At 45.7% G+C, this 15,708-nt stretch overlaps 1 protein-coding gene across 17 annotated transcripts in view; it reads right to left on the reverse strand.

The window, feature by feature from the left end:
* Positions 1 to 15,708, reverse strand: part of FBRSL1 (fibrosin like 1) — a 508,067-nt gene that overhangs the window by 88,131 nt on the left and 404,228 nt on the right. For 12 of the 17 annotated variants that reach the window (XM_042035136.1, XM_042035134.1, XM_042035142.1 and 9 more), the window contains one exon: positions 6,993 to 7,046. The exons of the other annotated variants lie outside the window; for them this stretch is intronic. In XM_042035136.1, coding sequence (XP_041891070.1) covers positions 6,993 to 7,046 — 54 coding nt within the window. The remainder of the gene's footprint in view (positions 1 to 6,992; positions 7,047 to 15,708) is intronic. 17 annotated transcript variants of the gene reach the window in all.

The raw sequence follows: 15,708 nt of genomic DNA on the forward strand, positions 1-15,708 counted from the left end.
CAAGCACATATTAACATTTCACTTATCGCTAAACTCAGGGTCCAAGCAAGTACATATGCTACTGCAGTCTGTGGTGCACGACTGGACTGATAAAAATCTTTCCACCATGTTAACCCATCTGGAGAAAGAACCATATATGAAGCTTTCACTAAGATTACTAGATAATTATCTTCCTCAAATCTACTTTGCCCTTAAAAAGGAGTCTGCGGTATATCTAAGGAGGTTCTCATCTAAAACTTCATTGTATTCTATTTTATGTGAAGAATGACAAGTTTAACCCAATCCACAAAAGTAAGTGCCCCAATTCATACAGGCTTGTGTAGTTTACCTCTGAAAAAATGCTACTAGTGGCCCACCATCCCAGTGCATACTACTATAGCAATTTTAAATCAGAAATCCTAGCTGGGTTTGGCCAGCCAAACCTTCAGAGCTACTCCAGTTTGAAACGTACTATGGAAATTTCTTTTCCCCCAGACATGACCAATAGCCCTATTATTTTACAGCCTTTCCCATCAGACCCTGTTTACATTAGCGCTGCAGCCATAATACCAAAATCCATCTTTAAATATGGTCCTCACTGGTAAAAAGTAAACATAGTTTTGCAAAATTGTGTTTTAATATTGTTCCATCTCTGTTCTGGCAGAGGAAACGAAGCCAGTTGTAACCTCAGTACCAAGAATTTGGTTTAAACACAGTCTATGCTGGAAGTGAAATAAAAATTTGATGCAACATAAATTAGATGATCTGTGACCCAACTTGGGCTGTGACCAAAAGACCTGACTTGGGCTGCAGCTGCACGCTCATCCAAACAAACAGGACTGTGGACAGTGCCAATACTCTCATTTTCCACTTGAAAACCTCGAGATGCACAGCCAGGTGAGGTGTCTTGCCCATCAAGGGCACGCTGGAGAGAAGCACACAGCACAGGTGGGTCACCTGGCCACTGCGACATGCCACCTGGGTGCTTTACATACTGCATGAGTACAGAAGGGCAGTATGTTATTTGTTGCATGTGTTATACATTGTTATTAATTCCACACTCTGAACCTCAGTGCAAGGGCAAAAAAAAATAACCCTAAAAATCTGAGAGCCATGTATGGAACACATTGCTACTGAGAGAGGGCTAATAAGAAAGTCAGTAAGACACCTCCTAACAAACGTCAAGCCAGAGCGAGAAATGGAGAAAACAAAGCAGTAGCAGCAATGAGCATTTTTATCTCTTTCAATTCTCTTGCATACAACTCCCAGCAAAGGGATTTAGCTGTGATAAAAAGGGCTGCAGGATACCGAAGCGAGATACGGGTTTACGATTATTTTCAGGTAGCTGAGTACGAAATCCCTGCCCCTTTTTCTCCTGGGGTCATTCATCTTCCCCAGGTGATGGAGAGCCACTCTCCCAGCGGGTGGTCCTGCTCTCACAGACCTTAATCCTTAATTGCCACAAATCATTTCCAACCTTGATGCTCAGGCTGCTGCTACCCTGTCTCCCTTTTCAGCCCTTTCTCCTCAGTGACTGCAGCCCAGGATCCTCTCACGTTACTAAATCCATCTCTGGATGCAGCACCCAGGAAAAGCAAAGTGCCTGCTCCAGACACTGCTGGCTGTGGCCAGTGCTGTGAGTTGACCTTACACAAGAAAAAATTCAGCTCTGCGTCTCTGTGCACGTGTGCACTCACACATGCCTTCTATTTTATTTTATTTTTTTGTTCAACTGGAATTAATCAGGAATGATAAAGAGTTTGTTTCCTGAAAGCAGCAGTGGCGGGATGAAATATGCCTCTTAAGCTTATCAGCTTCAGTGCCACTGAAGAGAAAGCTGGCTTCTAAGCCCAGGGATAATGGGCTGTCCTTTCAGGAAGGTATCAGAGGTCTCAGGAGAGGGAGACAGCACAATGGTGTGACCTTCAGCTAATAAAGCCCACCATAGAGTCCAAAGAAGCTTGGGGAATATTGACAAAAGTTCATATTTACAACAGCCTGGACCCTTTCCAGATACCATTACCAGTCTAGAGAGCTGCAGCCTCTCCACGTACACTCACACAGGCTTTTATTCTGCCTCCTCCTTTCTTTCTTTGTTCCCATGCTGGCAAAAAAAAAAAATTAGTCAGAAAACAGCAATTCTTCTGCTAACAAGGCTCTACCAGCATCTTTCTTAAAGAAGAGTTATTTAAAATTTCAATTTCAACCTCAGCCCTATCCTCTACTTGAAGGAGACTCAAGGCCTCTTGCAAGGATTCTTGGTGCGTCATCGTGCTCATCAGGAAGAAAGCATATGTGTTTTTGTGGAAAATCTGCTGGTTTATTTATAATTCTTTAAACAAAAAGGCAGCCAACATATTGTAAAATGAGAATGTTGTTGGGTTTTTCTTCAAATAGGCACTGGCAATCAGTGCAGCCCGTCAGAAATACACACCCAAAGCATTTTCAGGCAGAAACCGATCCCCCCCCCCAGTCTGCGTTGTGGTTGGCAAAATGACGTTTAGCCCATAACTAGAGTGGCACAGGCATGACTGAAATACAAATAACAATAATATTTTAAAAATTGTTCATACAGTGAAAAAAGCCAATTTCAAAACATTAAAACTGTTTGAAGCTGGAGTTTCATTTTTCTGCGTCCTAAAATAGTTCCAAAATAAATATATAAAAATAAAGGTTTGGAGGAAATCTGTTTTCAAGGGTAATTTCACTGAAATCAATATTAAATCTCAAAACATTTAATGGAAATAACATCTTCAGTGACAGAACAATTTTGACCACACTTTCCAGTCCAGCTATGCCATTTCTATTTATCTGCTTCATCATTCATCCTTGCCATTCTGAAACTAATCCTTTTTGGGGCTCAAAAGGGATCCAAAACCTGGAATAGGTTAGAACTTATCCCAATGACATCTTCTAAAAGATGCCTCTGTATCATGGTGGTCTCGTTTACCATGCCAGCATTTGACAGGCAGGAAGAAGGCTGAACAAACCTCTATGAAGACCACATATTTCTCACTTTTTCAGCTTTTCTTTCCAGTGAAGAACACGCTTCCATCAAGTGCTACAGTTACATCAGCTACACAGGCTAACAAGCAGCTTTCCAATTTCCTAGAGTTTTGGCCCAAGCAGGCATTTTATCCTTTCTCCTTAATCCCATCCAGCCACATTTGCTATCAGGAGAGTTCAGGTGATTGATTGCAGCCTGTCTGAATCCAAAGTAGTCAAATTAGCTGTTAATGTTGTGCTTAATGTGCTCACACAAACAAGGTCATTGGTTGCATCGAGACTAATAGAAGATGACACACACTGGGACTGCACAGCCCAGGGGACAGCAAACAGGATGAAAAAGTCTTCGGTTTATGGCCACTACTCCAAAATCAAGCCTGATGCTACAGACATCCTCTCCGTGCTCAGCAGCCTGGCTGGGATCCACTCACAGCACAAACCCAGGGGAGGAACACTCGGTCCTCCATCCCCTCAAACAGAGGTGTTACTGGCTCAACTGCAGCCACATTTTGATCCCTGTCAAGATTAACCATCCTTCGTCCTTGCCCCCAAACATTGCTCTAAATTACATTCATCCTCCCTCCTGAGGTGAGCTAACAAAACCAGTCAGCAGCAGCGCTGAGCTCAGGAAGTGGTGAAACATACCCGACGAAAAATATAAAGAGTTAATAGTGCCATCAAAAAGAGGAAGCCAAGTTCACCTTGGAAAAATACCAACTAACCCATCTGTGGGGAAATACTCCGCAGGACAAGTCAGAAAAGTGAAAAGTATTGGGTTCCTCCAGCAGGAACTTGGAGCTCTGCTTGGAATGCTGGAGCCCAGTAGGGCAAAACACCCATTACCAGCCCACCTGAGGGCATGGGGACATAGAGAAGACTGCTCAAGCAAAGTAAAACACCATTTTCTATGAATAAGAGAAGGTGCTACACATGATAACATGAAACACTTGGAATCAGTTTCAATTTCTCTACACACTATTTCAAGGATGAGAGGTGACATCTCCTGGCTGCCACCAGGGCCCTTGCTAAGGGCTTTTCATTGCCTAAACCTTTACACCAGCACTGTTTTATTAACAATAACAGTGAGCTCCTATTGAGAAGCTCCAGAAACAACTGTGTCTGGTAGTAATTTAATACCTGTTTTCCATGGCAGAACCCCCTGGCTCTCAGGAAACCATGGGATATTAAGTGTATCCCAGAGAAACAGGCAGATCCAGGACACGTCTTCTGCTGCAGTGGATGGGCAACTGCTCTGAGCCGCTGCCCTCTCTACTTCCAAACCGCAAACACTCAGAAAAAGCCTTGCTTTTAGGGTACAATTTTAATCATGGATATTGGAGTTATAAGGCTGAAAAAGCAAGCTCCATTCCGAGAGGGTATAATAATCCCACCAGTGGCTGTTCCCAGCACTCTGTCCTGCACCCTACCTCAGAGCACAAAAATGGGAAGCATAAATAGACTGCTTGTGATGTTACATGATATGGCACAAGGCTTTGTCTTTCTTGAGTGAAGAGGTGAAAAAAAAAAAAAAAACAATGAAAAATCAGGGCTTGAAACTACAAAGAATTAAGACTCAATATCAGCCAAGCTGGTGACTGGATCTCAGGGACCTGTTTCCCTCTGAATGTCTCCTTGCTGCTGTGACGTGCTCACACTGAAAATTTTCCCCTGAGCAACTGCCTGACTAAAATAAAGCACACCCTTACCATAAAGCCCTTTGTTAAAACATCTTTGCCATAAAGCTGCAAAACCTTGGCTCCCAAGTACATTAAATCCTTATAAACCTGCCTTCATTTTAACCGCGCAGTATTTCAAAACACAAAGAGCTTCTTTGGAGAGATAGCACTTTAATGAGGAGAGGGGTAAAATATATAAACCAAACCTCATTATAACATAATTTCCAGGAGACAAGCATGCTGTTATAAAAGGAATCCATGGCAATAGCATTTCACACAGCTTGAAGATTTAATACTTTTAAAAAGCCACTGCTACTTTCAGCCTTTGGTGGTGTTTTGTTTTGAACGTAACAGAAACAACCAAAATTATGGGTCCACTGTCAGCTATGTATTTTATATTCCGTAAATTGTTGCAAATGGTGGATTCAACGCTAAGGCATGCTCACAAAATGTAATGGACTCAGTAAGAGACTGACTACAAGTTACTGTGTATACTTTTTCCTTTAAACCTCTGCATTCTTAAAGGTTGTTGCTTTAAACATGATGATGCAGCATGGACATGGTAAATTACCCAAACCAGATCCAATTCATACTGGAGTGAAAGTACTTATAATGATACATTTTGTTCATGTGTTAACAGTGAAGCCAAAGAAACCTATCAAAAACCACACTACAAGAAAAATCTGGAGTATTAAGAGACAAATGAAAGTAATGGATATAACGCCATTTAATACCACCTGTCAGATAAATCAGGGTAACTGGCACATCAAAGGGACTGCAATTAGTTTCCAAAAATGAGAATACTCCTTTTTCTTTAAATCTGAAACTTGATTGCTTTCTACAAAATGACAAGTGGATCAGCCTCCCCCAGCCAATGAGAAAAACGTTACTGGAAAAAACTGTTCTCCCTAAGAACAAATTATCTATCAAAGGAGCATCTTGAATTACACTGGTCTACAAGACTTTTATACTTAATCTAATAAGAATTGCCATTATTGATTACAGTTCTTCCACATTAGTCTTCCAGTTGTAATGTCTGAAATGAAAGCTTAGCAATGATTAAGTATTTACTACAATCAGTAGAGAAAAATAGTGAAAAAAAGGTGACCATAAAGGCCACCAAAGAAACAACGTACCTTTTTTTCTGGAGAGAAGGGAAATAAAACAAGCAAAAACCCCAACCCACCCCACCCCCAAATAACCCCACCCCAAACCCAACAACAGCAAGGGGAGATGCACTTCATGGTAGCTTTGACTTAGAGCACATGTAACACTGATTGATGGATACTGAAAGCAGAAACACCAGTGGAAAACTAAACCCAACCAAGCACCAAAATTGGGACAGGTTATTTGTGTTTCTTGGTCCTACTTTAGAAAATTATGCAAGAAGGGTCAGAATTTCAGGAAATGATCATTCTAGCTACTGTCACAGATTTGGGTCAACAGCAGGGTAAAAGTTGACCTGTAATTGATGCCTATAACCTGGTTAGGATAAGCATTTCCTCTTATCTCTTTGCTGCAGCTTATAACAAATGATATTCTGGACTGAAGGGTGCTTGTGCTCCCTGATTACCAGAAGGTTCAACACTTACTACATGGCTACAGCGATGGAGTGGCACTTCTGACTGCAGTTCTCACACAGGGTATCTGAAGAGAACACAACACACCAACCCTTTTCCTAAATGCAGCATCCATGGCTTTGCCTTTAATGTTCTGTTTCTGAGGTACTTTTTATAATTTTCATTTTTACAGATGTGACTCATTTACAGGTTTAGAGCAAAATGGTAACAGATTCCTCCTTCACCATCACCACTCTCTTGTAAGTCACAAGAGACGTTTCCAGCTCTTACCAACTTTAGCATGGGAGAAGACAGCAGGCTGGACAAGTCTGAGGCAGCATGTCAGCACACAAATTATCACAGGATGTCTGGTGTTAAGGTAACCCAGCCTAGCACGTGCCTTCCCTTAGCTCAACTTTAATATTTTTCTGCTTGGCTGAGCAACTAAACCTCGAGGAAGAAGACAGCTGCAAGCAAGTGCACATGCTACTTCTGTTTCACAATCTTCCCACTTCCTCCATTAATAGCTGAGGGTTTGGGGTGCTAGAAACAAGAAGCCTTATCACAAAAGTGCAATGAGACCCTGAGCTAACAGGTTAGCTGACATGGAACTGTTAACAGTGAATTGGCTTAGAGACAGTGGGGGAAAAAAAAATGGGGGGAAAAAAAAGGGAGACAGAGTGAGAGAGACAGAGACAGCAACCAATTCAGCTGCAAGAAATCAAGCTAAATCAGTCCCAAGTGCCCATGTTGGAGAGACTTGATCTCATACCTTGCTTGTTATCAAGGCACTCCTGATACGAGTCAGCTCCAGTTCCGTTGCGGTCTACAGACAAAACAAAAAGTTTCATTCATATCAAACATAAATATTAGAAACTTCTCAAATGGCAGCCCTGCTGGAGCAACACGTTAGGTGCAAATAGTGCTACTTCTTTTGGAGGCCACGCTGGTTCGCTGACAGAACCTGTGAGTGCTTACAAACAAGATACAACAGACTGACACCAACCCACTGTGAGAAACTTATTTTAGTCCTGGGCAGGAGGGGCTCCCAGCCCTGCCCATCTGTCTCCACACTGCTGAGGGCAAAGAGGAGGGGATTACAGCTCCAGCTGCTCTAAGTTCCTTAAGCACATGGAAGATGGAATACATGGAGTTAAATCTATCATTGCGCTGCTCTCTGTAGGCCCTATGAAAGCACAGGTCTGAACCAGCAGAACTCAACCTACAGTCTGGAATAGACTTCTCCGTGGCTTGTGGTGCTGTGGTCCCTTTTGGGTTTTGGCTGCTACATCATATTAAAGGCAATTGAAGATACAAGAACATGCTTCCCAAATATTACTTTTCCATGGAAGCAATGTTACTGTAGTTACCACTGGGGTTATCTGATCCAGCAGCAGCAGAGGAGCTGGTGTGTGCCATAAAAATGGGGAGAAGCTGAGATTCTTGCACAGTTGTGTGCTCCACACAGGGAAGAAAACAGACAGCTCCCAAACACAGGTGTGGTCACACATGTGGCCTCACATCCAGCATGGATATCACCTAACAAAGCCCTTCATCTACATTAGAGGTTCAACTAGATCTCATTACTTGTGTGTTAAAAGGGTTTCACCTGCAGGTTAGCAGAATCAGGTTACAATGCGGTTTGGACCTCAAACGCAAACCAAAGAATTTTCCAGCACAGCTTCTGCTCCACAATTCAGTTCAACCACAAAAAATGCCTGGATGGTCCTTGAAAAAAAATATTAAATACCTCGGAAAACCCTGAGTAAACTAATGTTCTTTCAGCAGCTTACATGCACCTTACACACTGTGCTACATATGGGGACTAAAGCAACTGAGCCCATGAGGTATTTGCACAACCTCAAAAAGTGAGGTTCTCTACATCACACATCTACGAATGCACATGGTGCTAAAATCACTCCTGTTGTGTAACTACCAAACCATTTGATCAGGTCACCCATGGCACATACTCCTACCACAGCAACCCCAATGGCACTGGAGACAGCTCCTCTACTAGAACAGATCCAGGAGGTGATCACGATTAATGAAGGAGCCACTCCACTAGGCTGAGCTGGGCGGCCAGGCTATCCCACAGCAGTATTTCAGAGCCACCATCCAAAGAACCAGCACAACAGCAGTGTGCTTATTTCTTTCTAAAGATGCTGTTCAGGGCCAGAAGTTTATAAATATTGTTCACAGCAGAAAAAAGACACTAAGGAGAATCCTGCCACCCAGGCGCCTGCAAACAACTGCATTTCTATACCTCCAACAAGCGACTGGTCCCCGACTGTGAGGGCTTGCTGGCACTGCTCCTGTGTGGCAAACACATTCCCACATCAGCTGCCCTTTCATCTTTGCTCAACCATCAACTGGTGATGGCTGCTTGAAGAGGAAGAGATCCAGATCCGAGTTAAAAGGCTTCACATTCAGCAATAGTATTTAATGAACAAAGAAGCAAAAATTGAAGTTGCCCCACTGTTTGTGTTGTGCAAATCGCAGATAATAGATCTCCCTAATCCTAATGAGGCCTTCCTATTAAAATCTTTATTAGCTTTCAGCTCTGCAGATTGCCCAAAGGCTCATCAGTTTCCCTATCTCTCAGTACCAAGATCTGCTTTAACTTTTACAAATAGCTCTAAGATATTTCTCAGCTTATCAGCATTGCCAAGCAGTCTGTCTTATCATTACTATTGCAGATAAAATAAATGAGCTCCCGATGATATGAATAATGGCATTTTCTGTAGGCTGGTTTCCCATTACGTTTTCAACAGATTGTAAACTTAAGCACAAAAGAGAGAAAAAAATAAAAAAGAAGCCGGGGGGGGGGAGAGTGGGCTTTTTTTTTTCCTTCCCATTTACCTTCAGTGCCTTAGAGCACAGGCTGCATTTTTAAGCTCACCTGATGAGAGCTAGTAATTAATTTTGAAAGGGAGCAGAAACACCTCAGCTCTGCTTTCTCTGAAGACCAAAAGCCCAGTTACTTCTGGGATGTTTTTTCAGCTGCATTTGTTGGAGAGAAGCAAGGGCTAAACCATGCTCTGCCTAATGAAGCCATCTTCATTAGTTTGCTCCTTTCCCTCACAGCCTAGGAATACCAGTCAGATTGGGAATTGAAATCATGAAAAGCAACAGAACTGCATTTGAATTAAAAGACTAAGCTACAAAGGTCTCCGACGGCTGCTCCGGGCTGATTAGCACGAGGCGCATGTGGCACCATTGCGGCACAGAGCGAATTTTACAGCGCACGTTCGCGGATAAAGGCAAAGTGTCCGCGGGAGACGGGGGAGCTGAAAGCCTCGCACGTCTCTGCCTTTCCGTGACAGCGAGCAGGGAGGTCATGTTCTGGCAACCATTTTCTGCCTGGTCCCTGCAGCAATCACTACAGGGTTAAACGCTTTTCCGCTCCCCAAATTCCTCGCCCTGTCACTGTATCAAGGTTATCTATTATTGGCAGTGACAGGTGAAAATTAATCTCCTAATTATTTCTTGCTGCGTAATCTGCACTGAAGGAGTAACGTAAAAGGATTACAGTACACCCTCTACGGAAGGCTTTGCTAGAAAGCCAATCATCCAGGGAGATAGAAGGGATGTGGAAAAGGGATATTTATGACAGATTTCCAACCATTTTGAAGGCAGACTACACTATAAGTTTATAACCGACAGCTCTGGAGTAAGGATATTCTTGCAGGTATCTTAACAGCCTACACACTTTTTATTGTTGATTCCTCCAGGAAAAAAAACCCCAAGATTTATATCCATTGTTGTCCCTGATTCTCCTCTGGAATAGCAGTTACTGCAGGAAAAGCATTTATGTACAGATGTTTTTTACCCCCCACAGAAACATTATGGCAAACAATGTACCCAGCCTACTTCAACTCAGTATTAAAAATCCTGCAGCTACCTTCCACAGCAATTTAACTGTAACACTTTTTCCACAAGAACATAAGCTAGACTGAGTACTTGCAAAAATAAAAGTATTTAAAAAAACACCTCATTTTGTAAGCAAGCTAGAAATATCTCTGGTAACAACACAAACAGCCACCTTGAAATGCTGCCTTCGTGTAAACTCCAGCTCTCGTCTTACCACCCACGAGAAATAAGGTTTATTTTTACAGTATTAAAGAACACACATTTATCTTTAACCCTTTCCACGCAGCTCTATGAGGTACAAATGGGTGTTCTCAAGAACCTATTTTTCTACATCCATCTCAACAGCACCATTCTAGTTGAAGTTTCCAAGAACAATCAATCACAGATTGTGCTCAAAATTACATGAGCTACCTTGAGAGATGCTGTCATTACCTGCGCCTGTGAGATAGCTAATGCAGGGGTCCCTGTCTGTGAAGCCTGGCAGGTAACAGGACAGGGCAGCAAGGAAAACCACCACCTGCAATCAAGTCCTGACACCACTATCACTCACGCTTATCTTCCATTCCCTTGACGGCGGTGGTGCAGAAACAGTTTCTACGTGGTGCAGCAACGTCACCAATTCCTTTATGCAAACCCTCACTGCTGAAACCCAGCACCAACGCTCCTAATTTTTGGAAAGCCAAGCCCCGACACGAACTTGCGCAGCAACACACCGGCCGGCAGCGAGCGGCCAGCCCTGTGGCTGGCGTTTCCACGAGCAGGATGCCGCAGCTGCGGACAGGTACGCGCCGCTGCCCCGAGCCGGAGCCGCCCCCGCTGCCGGGGCGGCGCTGGGAGCGCACCTGGGCGCAGTGCGCGCCCGCAGCCACGCGGTGGCGCACGCCCCGCTCCGAGCGCGCCGGGCCCGCACGTGGAGCCCCGAAGGCCGCCCGGCTGCGCCCACCTGGGAGCGACCCCACCGCCACCGTCACTGCGCCCCCGACTGCCAGAGCCAGCCACCAAGCTGGAACGCATCTGCAACTCCGGGGACAGAAGCTGGCCGAGCCCTCTGAAACGCTGCTAAAATCACCAGCACTCGAGGTTTTAAACGAGCAGCTCAAATTAAGTGAATTCCCCAGCAGTGACAGAGGTGTTAAGGTTGTTCACCTTCTCCTCTGTTGGTTTTAACACCTCTGGGCCAGGCTGTGGCTCCTGGAGCCTCAGTACTCCCTGGACTCTGAGCATCAACAGTGCTGAAGGGCAGGTGTGTGGAAATGGATTATTTTCCTGTTAAGCAGTTCCTTAAGGCAACTGCTACTAAAAAAGTAAGGCTGTATTTAAGTAACTTTTAACAAATGTTTGCTTCTCCATCTGAAAGACAACTCCTAGGTGATCCTTAGGATATCACAAGGACTCTAAAAATATGTATCCAGCTATCAAGTTTTGCTAAATCCACACATCACCTATGTATGTTTCTATGTATTTCATTTTCACCAGCACGAGGGCAAGGCAATTTGCGTTTACACCGTTAAGGCTAGCGATTTACTCCTCCTCAGGACCTATTTTCAATAGATAAACAGAAATAATTTAACAAAGCCTAGAACAGAACGTAAGCCCTTAATGGTTTACCCTTGGTGTTAAGTAAATGAGGAAATTATTCACTGGCATCTCTCATTCTGTGGATGTTCCAATCTTAGAGTTACCTAATCTCTTACACAGTAGTTATGAGAACAAAAGAAACATGTATAGAGGCAAAGCACCCACCTACTAACATATCAGTTCTAACAAGCCTGTTTTCCAGTAATATGTTTTCCTGATGGAAATCTGAAGAACAAATTCCTGTCCATAGGCATTTTCCCCAAATGCTCCATCATCAACCTCATTATGCAATACAGAAATTCTCCCAAGGGATATTATGTAATGGCAATCCCTTCTTCCTCCCCCTAAGGAGTATATTTCTCATTACATCCCCTCGTAATTGATCAGTCTAAGAAATCATTTCTGGTAAAACCATATGTTTCTTTACCTAGTTTAGAATTTCCACCTTTATTCAGAAGATACAAAAAGACTTACAGGAGACTCTAAAATTTCCACTTCTGATGCACGATGACAATCTTTGCTCAAACATGCTATTAAGCAAGGAGTAACACATTCTTACACCTGCCTGACCTCAGATCTTGCAAACTCATAAAGTTATTAAAATTAACCAGCCTACATTTCCTATTCTGATGATACAAATAATTTTACTTGACTGAATCTGTAATGGATTTAAGAAGACTGCTTTGTATTCCAATATATCCAGACACCACAAGCCCTAGATATTGTGGCTCATTCAACACAAGGATGCTGGGAGTCAAGGGATTAAAAAAAAAAAGAAAGAAAGAAAGAAAGAAAATATTTAAGGCAGAAAATGACATACACATCTGCGCTTTCCAAAAGTACTGTACAGCACAGACTGTCCAGCTGAAGAATGCAGCCCTTTTCATTGCCACTTCTGTCAACATACCACCACTAAACACCCTACCAGGTTTTAGTTTAAGAAGCAATAGCAGCAAACACTAATATTTATACCCCTTGCTCAAAGTTAACGCTTCAAGATCGCACATTCTTGAAAATCAAAGGAAAATAAGTATCAGCTACTGCTAAATATCTGTAGTTTTGTCACTGGAACTTGAGACATACTCCAATCCCTTTTTTAACTTCCACATACCAGAGCTATGTGTGACACTGCTATTTGATTTAGCCAGCCCAGGCCACAAGGTCCAACAGATGACTGCATGTCCCGATAGAATAACACTGGGATATATTTCGCTCCTTCAGAACAGACTGCCCCTCTCAGATAAACAAGGCTTAAGGTTTCACTCAGAATAACCCACCTTCCAAACAAAATAAAATAAATTTTAAAAAACCCCACTGTGTACTAGTGAAAACTTGGTATCCAGCTAAATAAAATGCTGCCTGCCTTGTCTTATAGCATTAATCTCCACTGGAAAAGAAAACCAGGCATCTCAAACTGGTGCCTTTTGGCTTTAGCACAGGGCAGTTTTAGGGAACTGCGGTCAGCAAAGAAGAAAACTCTTGAAAGAGAGTATTAGGAGTCTGCCACTTGTGGGAAGTTAATGCCGTGTGCATAATTCAAGCAGCTCACCCTTGTAAGTCCGTATGTGGGGAAAATCGGATTTATACATAAACATAAACCTCTGAAGTAAATTCTGATCAGGGATGACCAGAGATTTAACTCTCTAGAAAGAAGAATGTGAAGACTCTACTTTCCTGTAATACCTTGGCAGCCTTTTCCAGTTGAGCAAGGCTTTCTTTCAAGAATTGATAACGAAGTAAATAATTCCAGTGTCTGTGGCACAGGGGAGACCAGTTAAGGATGCTCTCCAAGACCCAAAGCAATCATTCAGAACAGTAACTTACGTAACAAGAAATTATCTTTGTTACAAAATTAGGTTAAAAGGACCTCAGATACTGTAATGTTACAAAAAATCAGGACATGCCTTGAGAAGATTAGCTGGCAAGCAGCCTCCTGAGATAAATGCGCAACTTCAAGAAGATTTTACAAGCCTAAAAACCAGTTTAAATTCCAGAGAGACACACAAGCCTTTGCCATTTAAAAAGATCCTTCTTTCCTTCCCTCTGCCCTCACCTTATTCCCGAGCTCCTTTTCCAAACCATCCTTAGTTAACCAGTGACCTGGAAATCTTACTTCACCTCCCCATCCCCTTTTCAAATTTGTCACTTTAAACACACAAGGTTTAATTTCTTAATTGGATTAAATTTTTCATTCAGGCTAAGCAGAGGGGCCCCGCAGCAGGCGCGGGGAGGGGAGCAGAGCCCGGCGGCCCCGCACCCCGCGATCCAGCCTGGCCCGCACAACCCGCCCGGCCCGGGAGCGGCGGTGATTTCTCTGGCCAAAAGACACACGGGAAAAAAAAAAAATTCCACGACGACCATTTCCAGGCTTGCTATTCCTTGTGAGTAGAGGGGCTGTGGCCGCACCGAAGGGGTTAAATCGCCGGGCACGGATTTTTGAGTTTGTTACCGTTTTCAGCAGCCAGAAATCCCAGACCAACACCGGCCTCATCCGGCAGCCGGCTATAGCGCCAGCCCACCACCAACACCCGACAGAGCCGCGATATTCCGCTGAAGGGGACCAGCGAGGAGCTCACGGAGCTGGGCTGCGGGGCCGCCACGGCCACCCGCGGGTGGGTGGGAGCAGCCGTGTCCGCCGGGTCACCCGCGCTGCCCCGGCTCGGGAGCTGCCGCCCGGGGAAGGCAGAGGTTCCGTGTTTATTATTCATCCTCCCCGTACCCGCGAGGGTGGGAAGGGGGATGCGGTCGCACTAGAGGAATGTGCGAAATAGGGTGGAAAAAAAAAAAAAAAGGCAGCTGGGGAGCGCATCGCATCCAAGCAGCTCCGCGCTGCTGCGCCTCTTTCTTGTCTTGTGTTTTATTTAAACACACCCAGTTTCTCCCGCAAAAAACCCCTCCATAATTCCGCTCGGAGCGCTCCTCGGTTGGCCGCCGGGAATGGGCAACGAGCGGCTCCTACCCCTCCGCATCCCGACCCCCGCTCGGGAGAACGCGGCGCGAACCACCCCGAGAAGCCACCGGGGCTGGCGGGGGCCGGCGGCACGGTCGGGAAAACCGAACCAACCTCTCTCCGGCTGCACCGAAAACGGCGCAAGAGGAAAAGAAGAAAAAGAGAAACACAGAGACCGCACGCACGGAGCCGCCACCACACCGGCGGGAAGCACGGCGATTTCCTCCCCTCGGCTGACCGCAAAGCCGCCAGCTCCCCGGCTGGAAAACACTTCCCCCGCCGAGGAACAGGGCTCGGGGAGGGGACGAGAAGTCCCCGAGGGTGGAGGGTCCCCGGCCCGGAGGGCGCCCACCCGCCCGCCGCTACTCACCGCGCGGCGCGCAGACCATGGCGAGCCCCGCCGGCCCGCCGGGCCCCCGCGGGATGATCCTCCGGGCGCGGCCGGGCGGGCGCGGCGCGGAGTGGAGCCGCTCGGGGCCCCCCCGCAGCGGCACAACGCGGCTCCCGGCCCGGAGGTGCCCCGGGGGTCCCGCCGGCCCCCGCCTCCTCCTCCCGCCGCGGTCCTCCGCCGCTCGCTCCTTCCCTCCGCTCTTCCTGGGGCTGCAGACACAGCGTCTCCTCGCTTTTTTTCTTCTTTTTATTTTTTCCCCCTTGGGTTTTTTTTTCTCCCCCCCGGCCGAACCCGGGGCTCAAAGTTTGCGCCCCCGCGCCCGCTCAGCCCTGGAGCCGCCGTGCAGACGGCGCTACGGGTCCATCACCCGCGGGGCCAAAAAACACACGACGGGGCGAAAAGCCCACAGACGCACCAAAAAAAGGCAAAAAAAAAAAAAAAAAAAACCAGAAAAAAAAAAAGCGACCCAGGCGGCGACTCCGGCCGGCATCCGAGGAGAGGAGCAGGGTAACGCTCAGCTCTGCAGGCAGCGCCAGCCCGGCCCCATCCAGGGGCTTCCCCCGGCGGCGGGATTCTTTCTTTCTTTTCGTGGTTCACGCCTCGGTAGCCATTATTCCCAAGCATGGACGGGGGAGGCACCGCGCCGAGCCCGCTCCGCTCCGCGGCGGCGGTGCCGCTCCCCGGGCGCTCCGCGGCGCG

This window comes from Corvus kubaryi, unplaced genomic scaffold (genome assembly GCF_017639235.1).
Source record: "Corvus kubaryi isolate FWS band 111438036 unplaced genomic scaffold, C.kubaryi_AGA036_p1.0 37382, whole genome shotgun sequence".
Lineage (NCBI taxonomy): Eukaryota > Metazoa > Chordata > Aves > Passeriformes > Corvidae > Corvus > Corvus kubaryi.